This window comes from Macrobrachium nipponense, chromosome 16, assembly GCF_015104395.2.
Source record: "Macrobrachium nipponense isolate FS-2020 chromosome 16, ASM1510439v2, whole genome shotgun sequence".
Taxonomy (NCBI): Eukaryota; Metazoa; Arthropoda; class Malacostraca; order Decapoda; family Palaemonidae; genus Macrobrachium; species Macrobrachium nipponense.
This window is the reverse complement of record NC_087209.1, coordinates 48,681,260-48,692,996: the sequence shown is the minus strand read 5'-3', so window position 1 is coordinate 48,692,996 and position 11,737 is coordinate 48,681,260. Positions and strand designations below refer to the sequence as shown.

Sequence of the window (11,737 nt, the reverse complement as noted above, 5' to 3'; positions counted from 1 at the left end):
CTACTACCTGGTCATTAGTCATCTGCTGTGTTCTTCGGGTTTTCCTCGTCACAGACCTACATATAATATTACATTTGATTACATTATTCTGATACACATACTTTAAGTATACTTTTGCTTTAGGGTTTCTGCTCGAAGTGTGTATTGTTTTTGCTTAGCCGCTGACCCTGTTTCCGTTTCGAAGTGTTTATTGTTTGGTGTTTATTGCTGTTGACGCTTGCTTTGTTCAGTTTGTAACAGTTCTGCGCTCCGACCCAGATATTCAATGCTCGCGATCTCTTGGGTTAAGGAATTTTCTTGTTTAGATACGGTTTTAACAATAGGTACGGATGTTTCTATATCTTTTAGTCTAATTAATGGTTCTTTGCGGTATGGTGCGGGATTGCGGGATATGCGTCAGCTATGATAATTGCTTTCCCAGGTAGATATCTTATCTTGGCTCCAAAGACCTGAATGATCATTTGTCACCGAGTTCCTTTTGGACTGTGATTAAAGCCTTTGAAAAACTCGGTAAAGGACTCATGTTCAGTAAAGACTTTATCAGGATAGCCATAGATTATGAACTTAAAATGTACTAGTGTTAAAGATACCTAGCCCTTCCTTGCCTATTACTGCATATTTACTTTCAGAGGGCTTTAGTTTACGTGAATAAAAAGCTATAGGGAAGAACTGTTTATCATATTACTGAAGTAGTACCCTCTTACCCCTTGGTCTGAGGCGTCTGTTGCAATAAAAAAAAAATCCTTATTTAAATCAGGGATTTTTAAGTTAGGTAAGCTGCATTTTCCGCTTTTAAGATATCGAACGCCTGTTGATGCTTTTCAGACCATAATAAATCTACGCTCTTCTTCGTAAGATCTGTTAAAGGAGCTGTCATGATTGAAGAGTTACATATTTACATACGATTGTAATACCCACTACAGCGCAAAAGTGCTGTATCCCCCTTTTACGTTAATAAGTACCGGAAAGTTATGAATAGCCGACACCTTACCATGGACTACTTTTAAGACCTTGACCAGACACATAAAACCTAGATAAACATGTTCGGTTTTTAAAAACTCACATTTAGATATTTTACTCTGAGATTATTTGTCTTTGTCTCTGTAGCACTAGCTCTACTTTATGTGAATGTACTTCTAAGGTATTAGAAAAGATTACAAGATCATCCATATAGGCATGTAGGTTATCCCCTAAAAGTCTCCAAACACTATATTGTAATTGGGGCGCAACGTAAGCCGGAGGCATACGTAAAAATTGATAATGTCCCCTGGGTGTGCTGAAAACGGTGTATGAGGTACAATCACTTAGGTAATGGTATCTGGTAAAGCATTTAAGTAAGTCCAAGTTGGTGAAAAAAAAATTTATTCTAACCTAACAGAGATAAGATGTCGTCGGTACATCACACTGGAAACTATCGGAAGTCGTTTCCTTGTTTAAGCGACCGTAATCTGCGCAGATACGCCAAGTCTGATCTTTTATGGCATGACGTTTGAGGGAAAAATTATATGGGCTATTTGATTTCCTAATGACTCCTATTACAAACATTTTTCAACTTCGTCATTTATCTCTATTTTGAAATTTCATTGAGAATCTATACGAAGGTACGTAAATAGCTTTTATGTTTGTCCTTAGACCGTGTTTTGTGTTAAATTACATCCGTTTTTTTTTTTTCCAGAGATCACTCGCTAGTGGAGAAACTTCCTGGTATTCAGATAAAAGATAAAAAAAAAATTCTCCTGAATCACCTCTGCTTGAATGACTTTACGGATATTACTTCAGATAGATTATCAGAGAGATTCATCCACGACTGGTTGGGCGTGATTAAAAATTAGCAACAATAAAAAATGCGATATTTATAACTTCCGTATCCACGATATGTATACTTTTAGAGCTTTGTTCGCGGAAATCGTTATATTTCAGAGTGTCGGGAAGGATTAAAATTTCATTTCCCAGCAAAGTCTTTTTACACGCACTAAGACATTCGAGGGTGCATGCTTCTCGAGATTTTGCGTGCAAAGTACGACTGCGGTTGTGGGAGAATTCTGTTGGGTCATTTGAACAATGTTACGATTTATGAGACAAATGTATAGTTCCTTTATATAAGTTATTATTTGATTAACTGTCTCATTTTTGTTCAAACGGATTTTACTATGTTTGAAGGTTTATAGGATTTTCCTTTGATAAACACGCCTTATTTTGCAGGATGTAAGATAATATTTTGTATACCCCTAGATGGATCTTACAATTACACTACATACAGATCAACGTTTTTTATAACTATAGAGGTATCTGTAAACGCTCGCTTATCCGGACTTCTCATTAGGGAAGTTCGAACAACAGACGGTGAGTCCGTAAATACAAGATATTGCGTGTGCTAAAGAAATAAACAAGATATTCTAATTTTTACGGCGCGTACAGTTGGGCTTAATCCACCAGTATTTATTATAACTTAATGTATTAAAATTAAAACGAAAACCTGCTCTGATTACTTATACGGTCGTGTGTTTCATAGGAAAAATCCTTTTTAATTCAAAAAGATATTGGTATGAACCAACATCGCTTTTCCCCACTCTGCTAGAGTCGCTTATTGTGTGGAATTTGCTATGTTTTGAACACTTCGGCAGTTTTTCGACTGACCTTGACCGCTTGACTAGGTGACACAGTCACCGAGTTTGCTTGTTTGAGATTCTGAACGGGCTACTGTTTCTATTTCTTTTTGTAATATTAGGATCCTTCTCTTTATTACCATCGGCAACGTATTGTGTGTTTTTAGCATTATGTTGCTGGTTACGTATAAAGCAATGAATGATGAACTATTAGGAACTGAGCGATTACTAATAAGACAAGTTATCTCTACTGTATTCAATTTTAACTGTTTGTACTTCATTCTTTGCTAAAATTTGAAATAGTGAGGGATCCTGGTCAGCGCGTTTAGCCTGATGAAAGTTTTTTACAGACATGTTATTCCTTGCAATCCAGCCATATTTTTAAAGTTAAGTTGAGTCATTGAGGTTCGATATTTTATATAACTCAAAAAACTCAAGGCTAAAACTGCGATCGGGACTTTGCAAAGGAGCATTTATTGTCATGACCCGAAATAGTGTTACCTCTAATTTATATAGATTTGTACGGGTGTTCCACTTGTTTTTGTGTGTTTTCTAATCACTACGGTGCTTAACGACCCTATCCATGCATCTGTATAAATACAGACGTCCACTGCGTAAACGCATATTCACTGTTTAATATGATTTGTTACGTAAGGGATTAATAATCACCCAAAATGATAAAATTAACATAGTATATGATTATGATATTTTAGTAGAACTTCTGGAAACAGACACTCAAAGATAAAAACTCGCAGTAGCGAAATCTCAATGATGTAGATAATTTCTGAAAAAATAAAAAAGTAAGATTAAGAATGTCTCGTAACTTCAGCCACAGGAATAACGAAATTCGACCTGTGAAGGAAACACTCAAAGTTTACTCCAAATGAATAAAAAATTGTACTTAGCTTGCTTTTGTGGGAAGTCACGGTGTTCCGATAACGACACACGGCCTTGGTCCTCCTTCTCTATTTAGCGGACGACCTGGTTTGGCTTCAGTTTCCCCCACCGTGCGCGTTGTTTCGATGATTCGAGCCCTTGAAAATCCGATGCTGCAGACGCGTTCGGTTTGTTTCTTGGAGTTCCGGAAACGCTCACTAACGATGTTTTCTTGAATGATTCTAATGAGAGACGAAGCTTCCGTTGCCGTAGGAAAAGGACACGTCGGTTTTGTTTCTTGAAGTTATTCACTAAACGATGATACTAAGTTGCTTGACGAATCTTGTTGTTTTCTGAAGTCGCTCACTAACGATGATACTAGGTTGCTTGACGAATCTGCTGCTTCCGTCGTCGTTGACTTCTTATGATACATGATTTATTATTCTGGTTTTTTCTTCGTAGGACGTTGTAGAGTTCTTCTGGTCCGCTGGCCACCAATATTAGGGCTTGTGCCTTGTATGATAAGGCGCCCTATGAGGTAATGTTAGACTAGCGATAATCTATACGCTAAGTCGGTTGGTATTGCACTTCCATCTTCAATGGAGTGTCTGGGGTTTTGTAGATCACTTACGAAGTCGGTATTATCTTTACGACGATGTGTTAAACTCATGGTTCGGTGAGGTTCTTGTAGAAAACACAAGGTATAAAAATAGTATATTCTTCTGAAGTTTTACATGATGAAGATCAGGTATGATCGTACAAGTCTTCTATGACGATAGCTTGATCGCTTCTGCCAATGATGATGGCTAATCCTATTCCTCTACATGATAAAGCTTAGGTAAAGAGGTACAGGTCTTCTAATGACGATAGCTAACTCTCTTCTGCCTGTCTACCATCTCTGTTACAAGTTATGAAGGAACAGACAGTACAGTTACGCAAAAGACATATGAAACATTAACTATCAGATGACATAGTTTCATACGAACACACAATCAAATGAGACACGCTACAGATCACGTAGGCCGTTTGAATAATAGGTCGGGGTAGTTGTCTCAAGCAGGGAGCTTGGACTAATGTTTATAAACAATTGAATGACTACAGGTGACGGCATGTTATCTTAGCCTACTTTTATTGTATACGTCATCTTTAGCGTCTCTAGTCTGATCACATTCCTGCAAGCAATCTGGTTGACCTCTTTAGTTTTAGACTTTTATATATATGGACTAACATTCCATATTTTTATTATGTAAACACTTACACATATATTATAAACCCGATGCCCATTGTTAGTCATACAGTCTACATTCAACATGTGTAGCGATCACATCATATACGTGAATAGCAATGCATGTATAGGTACATTTCCAGATAATCGGGCGTGTAAATTTACCAATAGGTTAGCCGCTCCTATATCATTACCGAAAGGAGTGGAATATGAAGTGGGGCTAGTGGGAGTCATTCTCCCGAAATTATATTACACTATTAAACCAGGAGACGTTGATTTTACTATTCAATTTAACGCGATCTATAACGAGTCAGATGGGAAACGCGTTTATACGTATATTTATAAGTCCATTTCGGGTTTGTTGGGTGGTGATATGAATGGCATGACTAGAGCGTTTAACACGGAAATTATTGAACAATTATCTGAATTTTATGGTGAGTATATTCGCGGAAGTATCTGCAGGGACGGTTTATTCTACATATCGATGCAGGAGCGGCCAAAGTTGATATGATTGATTCAATTACAATTAAACTCTTTGCTAATGCAGCTAATATGTTTGGTTTCAATGAAAAAGTCAGGTATTTAATATATGGTTCGGGTGCATTGAGACCTCATGACGGTAGAAATATATTCCAGCAAGGCGTTGAATACGTTTACCTGTATTCGGGTATCATTCAACCTACCATCTTGGGTGATAAAATGGTTAATCTCTTAGACTGTTTCACGTTAGGATGTACATGTGGTAAAGGTCTGCATAATGCCATATATAAACCTTCAAATACCATTGACGTATTGGATTACATTACCATCGATGCCTCGGATCAGAACGGTGAGCAAATAATGTTTACTGAAAATGGGGTTGTATCATGCAGTCTGCATATAAGACCTAGATAAAATGCTATCACACTTTTCTTATAAATACCATACGTGACATATACCCGTCATAGTATTTAACCGACATGGCTGGTGAACACACCATATATTTGAGCAGTCTCGGCTGTTTAGACACGTATACCAAAAATACACCTTCGAAATTTGCCAGTAGATTACCTACACCTATATTATTACCTAATGAGGTTGAATATGAAGTAGGTTTAGCTTCGATCATGTTCCCGGGAAGTTATTACACTATATTATCCAAAGATGATTTATTCACTCTCGAATTTATTACAGAGCGTCATAAATGTGATAGGCATACATATTTGTATAGACCGAGAATAGCAATGTTAGCGGGAGATATGAAGAGACTCGTGAGAGCTCTTAATAAGGACGTGGCTAGCGTAGTTCCAAACTTACCCGGGACTGGTAATCAAGTTCGTGTTTCATAGTATATTGCGGGTATATCAGAATTGTTCCCGAATGTTAATAGACGGAGAATTATTGAAACTTCAATTAATTCAAAGGAAAGACTGGATTTTACACCTTGCAATATTTCCATAAATCAAGTTCTATCTGATAAATATATAGAATTTCCCATTAATGGGGTGGCAGGTTCTATCCTAGATTTGTCAAGTATAGCTTTAGAATTATACATCACAATAGATAGGGACGGCACGCAATTAGCAGATGGTGACCACATGTCTGTCGTTAATGGTATTAGTAATACATTATTTAAATCCGCTTCTGTTTTCTTGAATGAAAAGTTGGTGGAGTCCTGTCCGGTATTTAGCTATCAATCATATATCAAAATGTTGAAAAAGATAAAACCCGCGGCATTACCTACCACCGGTCGGGCAGGATTTTTATACGATGACTATCATATAACACACGGGGTAACTCGACAATTTACTGCCAATACCTTCGTTCAAACCAGCAGTTGGGAGACGAAAGTTATGGGTGACATTAAAACGAGGGATGAGCATACATATTTTCCACTTCTTTTGGATATAGCGACTATAGACATGTATTTACTGGATTTGGTTGATTTGAGACTTAGACTCGAATTAGCGAATAATAACTGGGTTATGGGTGCCCACACAGACGGACATTTAAATGTGTTGAATGTAGAAAAGGCTAAATTATGGATCGATTGAGTTACCCCACATTATAACACAATGTTGGCTTTAAATGAGGCGATAGCAGTTAATCCTATACAATATATATTTGATAAGACTTTATACAAGACATACGTTATTGGGCAAAATGAAAATTCGATTTTAATTGATCAGCCTATTAACAGTTGTATACCTGAAAAAATCACATTGGCCATGATTGGTAAGGAAACATTTTCAGGTGATTACGTGACCAATAGTCTATATTTTCAATCTTTCGATTTCGCTTCGGATGAAGTAGGATTATTGACATTGCCAGAAAATAGAATTAAACCTTTAGTTTTTATATCTAATACATTATCTTTGTCTACTGATATTAATATTGTTGGACATTGGATATGTTTTTACGTGGAAAAATCGCCTAGAAATATAATCTTCTTTTTTTAAAGTTACGGTATAAATCCAAAAGTTTATTCGAATGACTTCGAATAGTTTTTTGTTAGTTTACGTTAGTTTTTTTGTTCATTGCGTGAGTCACCGAGGTGTGAAAACAGTATTATCCTAATTAATACAAAATGTATTCTCATTCACTCGTTTGGGAGGTAATGATAAATGGATAACGGGATATTATTTTAAATATTTGAAAAAGTTTAAATGTTCACATTGGAGGTCGGGTGTGTCAAACGTGCTATTACGTACAAGGAATGTCTCCGCATCTTAAACAGCTAAGGTAAATGCATATTTTCCTTTGATTTTTATGTTACCCCATTTACATTCTATTAAGGATATATTCTACATATGTATCATACACCTTGAATCACATAACTTTTTTTACTTATTTCAGGATGAGCTGTGAGAATCATTCACCCGTGAACGTTGGTGATAAACTGCTAAGACGTCTTAGTCGTTTCCTCTTAAACGCTTTTTGGAATATTCAGGTTAAAATAAGGATAGGTGATGTGGTCACGACCCGGACAAGGTCTCGACCCGGACAGTCTTGATTAACCAATGAACGATCGAGCCTAGGATGACGTCAGAGCTATGACGTATGAGGGAAGGCGGTCCTAACTAGACGCCATTTGCAAACCTACCCGCCAACGCTTCGCTTGTAAACAAGGTAAGAATTTCGATTTTAAGAGGTCGCGATCTTAATTTTCGGCATCAGGATATATTGTGCCATGACCACGAATAAGGCGTGATCAACTTGTAATAAGTTTTGTTATGTAATATAGCCATATTGGCATAAAATCAGTGATAATACGGAGTGCCTAAACAAGAATGGACTCGCTTCGGGTACCCGCGAAAAAAATTATGCCGTGTTCTCGACTCGGACAGTTTTTGAAAATTCATGCAAATTAAGTGTACTGGAAAAACCAATTAAAAAGTGAATGATTGCATAGTTCTTACAACTATAATGTACCATATGTGAGATAAAGCCATGGAAAAAGCTGGAAATGGGTGTTTGCCACGGCTAAATATCGAGTGATTTTTCGAAGTGTTTTATTGATGGAAGTGAATTATTTTTAGCATTAATATGTGCCCCCCATTAGTGTTTACTTCTCCAAATTGAAATATTTAACCTAGGCCAATTGTTTATATTTTTTACGAATTTTTAAAAAAATGATGTGCGTGGTCCCAACTCGGACAGTGTGCACGTGATGTCCGAGTCGAGAACACGGAGGTATAAGAAGGATTTTTTTTTTTTTTTAAATGACTCTGTCAATCACTCTCATTTTAACCTAAAACCAATATTAATACTATATATTAACTCTTATAAAATTATTGATGGTTTAAAATAATTAAATATGGGTGATTGCCAAAGTCAAAGATAGAGTCAGTTTTGAGCTATTTTTTTTTTTGCAAACTAATTTTTTTTAGAATTAATATGTGCCCCCCAATAGTGTTTAGTCTTCCAAATTGAAATATTTAACCTAGGCCAATTTTTTAATTTTTAAGAAATTTTTTTAAAATGCAAGGTCCGTGTTCTCGACTCGGACAGGTTTGTCCGGGTCGAGAACACGGAGGTATAAGAAGGATTTTTTTTTTTTTTTAAATGACTCTGTCAATCACTCTCATTTTAACCTAAAACCAATATTAATACTATATATTAACTCTTATAAAATTATTGATGGTTTAAAATAATTAAATATGGGTGATTGCCAAAGTCAAAGATAGAGTCAGTTTTGAGCTATTTTTTTTGTGCAAACTAATTTTTTTTAGAATTAATATGTGCCCCCCAATAGTGTTTAGTCTTCCAAATTGAAATATTTAACCTAGGCCAATTCATTATGTCTCTAATGCCATTTATCTCTTTCAGATCCTTCGTGCCTCGCAGCCATGCCTCGCAACTACCAGCCCAGGAACATCCTAACCACGGATTGGACCAACTTGGAGAAGGCATTTAATCACCGCGTTGAGACAGGCTGTAGCATCCGCACTGCTAGCAACCTTTTTGGAGTGAAACCTTCGACTCTTGGGGTAAGCTTGAATAAATCTAAGCCCTCTTAAATTTTTTTAATTTATATGGGTAGGCCTAGGCTAGCCAAAGAACTTACCTTTTATTTCAGGCCTATGGGTAAGAACTTTACTTTCCATTTAGCCTATAGGGCCTATGCTCCCCACTTTACCTTTGTTTTATTTTTTTCAGGATGCTTTCACTCGGTCCCTCAAGGAGAGTGATGGGAGGACGTTCGTGCCAAAGCAGCAGAACGTCAAGAAGGTTTTCACCGATGCGCAGGAACTCTTCATCGAGGAATACTCGATAAAGATTGCGCGCATGTTCTACGGCCTGCCGACGAGAGCTTTCAGGAGGATGGTCCTGAAGTATGCAGAGGCTGTTGGCAGCCCGGCTATTCCTGATGTCTGGAGGAGGGAAGGTATGGCCACCCGTGACTGGTATTACGGGTATATGTTCCGTCATCCAAAGCTTGCATTGAAGGCTCCGGAGGGCATGTCACTTTCGCGCGCGATAGCTTTCAACCGCGTAAACGTTGAAGTCTTCTTCAAGGCTTACGTGGAAGCTGTCGAGCGACACAGTTTCATGCCAGCCAGGATCTTCAACTTGGATGAGAGTGGCTTGTCCACTGTGATGAAGCCATGTAAGGTTGTTTGCGAGAGAGGTCGTCCTGTTGCTTCGCAGGTTGCTCGGGAGAGAGGCAATCATATGACTTTCGTGGGGATTGTTAATGCTGCAGGGCATGGTTTCCCTCCAGTGTTTATCATCGCACGAAAGAAGATGAATGCTGATTTTCAGAGAGGGACTACTCCTGGAACCACAGTGCTCTTGCAGGCTAACGGTTGGATGGACCATGAGCGTTTCGTGCAGACACTCGAGCATCTCCATAAGGTGTCTTATTCTTCAGTGGAGAATAAGATACTGCTGATAATGGACAATGCCGAGTGTCACATGAGCATTCGTGCGGTTGAGTATGCGATACAGCATGGCATCGTAATTGTCACGCTGCCACCTCATACTACAGCCAAACTCCAGCCATTAGATGTAAGTGTCTTTGGCCCCTTCAAGTCTGTCCTGCGATCAATTCAGGACGATTTCAAGCTCTCAAACCCTCACGTGCCCATTACGGAACATATGTGCCAGAGAGATGGCGTGCAAGGCCTGGGACAAGGTTTGTAATGTCACCAACATCACCAATGGGTTTCGCGCTACTGGCATCTTTCCCGTCAACCGCAACATCTTTCCAGATGATGCGTTTCTTGGGGCAGAAGTCACAGAGCAGGCCCCTCCTGATGATGATGATGATGATTTGCCACAAACTCTTGCCGCACCCTTGACACCATGTTCATCGGAGCCTGACCAACCTCAGCCTGGACCATCTGGAATAGGTAGGATGTCACCAGCCTTCTCTGCTTCAGCGGCTAGCACTCCTGAAGCAGCACCCCAACCTCGGCAGACTCCAACTCCAACACCTTCATCTCCTTCAATTCTTGACGTCACTCCCGAAGCTGTGCAGCCCTACCCGAAGGCTCCTCCCCGCCCTCCTGCCAGAGGGCGCAAGAAGATCCGCGCCTGCATCCTGACTGAGGATGAGGAGGCTCTTGGCCAGCTGCGGGAGAAGGAGGAGAAGAAAGCAGCCAGAGAGGAGAAGAAGCGGAGGTTGGAGGAGAAGAAGAGAGAGCAGGAGGCACGACAGGCAGCAAAGAGGAGGAGGTCTGAGGCAGTTGAGGCGAGCAGCAGCGATGAGGAGGCTGCCGACAATCCTGCACTGTGTGACGACTCATCTGAATATTCAGATGAGTTTGCAGAAGAGCTTGAGCATGATGCTGCCTCCTATCCTTTCGTCCAGAAGGAGCCAGAGGTGAGGGACTTTTTTTTAATATTTCAAAATTTGTAGCCTATCCTAGCCTAGATTATGTTCATCTATTGCATAAGCAAGTCTAGAAGAAAATTTCTATTTAATTGTCAAATTTAGTAGCCTAGCTGAATGGCCTTTGATTCCCCAGTGCTTGGTTTTAAAGCCAAATTCCTTATTCATTCATTCCATATTAATTCTTTTTTTTCATTTTTTTTCCCCCAGGTGGGTGACTTTGTCCTGGTCCAGCTTGTCTTCCAGAAGAAGAGGTCTGAGGACCTTGTCCACTTTGTGGGCAAGGTCATTTCCCTGGAGAAAGACGGCCGGCTGCAGTTGGACTTCTTGAGGATAAAGTCGCCCTTGCTGAAGGACACCTTCCACTTCCCAGCCATCGGGGATGTCGACAGTGTCGACCGCAGCAGGGTGTTGGGGGTCCTCACAGTCAGCACGGGGACCACCCAACGACAAGCAAAGCTGATCAAGGTCCTCCCTCCCTTGAGGGACTTTAATATGCATTAGTTTAGTCATTAGTGTTTAGTCTTAGTTTTATACAGTTTTTATACATATATATTTTTTGAATTACATTGAGATTTTTGCTACCAATTGTTTTATTCCACCTTTCAGTGTCATGTTCTGGATGTTCTTAGTTAAAAAAAATATAAAACATTGGTGTAAGTGTGTTTTGGTGGCCAAAACATCCGTCCGGGTTGAGACCACACCCCCGTCCGG

The 11,737-nt window shown here is 39.2% G+C and overlaps 1 protein-coding gene across 1 annotated transcript; it reads left to right on the top strand.

Moving 5' to 3' along the window:
* Positions 1-7,543: 7,543 nt before the first annotated feature.
* Positions 7,544-11,527, top strand: LOC135195324 (uncharacterized). The gene is made up of 5 exons (XM_064221586.1): positions 7,544-7,550; positions 9,016-9,176; positions 9,346-10,124; positions 10,222-11,014; positions 11,234-11,527. Exons 1-5 carry the CDS (start codon positions 7,544-7,546, stop codon positions 11,525-11,527), a joined length of 2,034 nt encoding a protein of 677 aa, XP_064077656.1.
* The last annotated feature ends 210 nt before the right edge of the window (positions 11,528-11,737 follow it).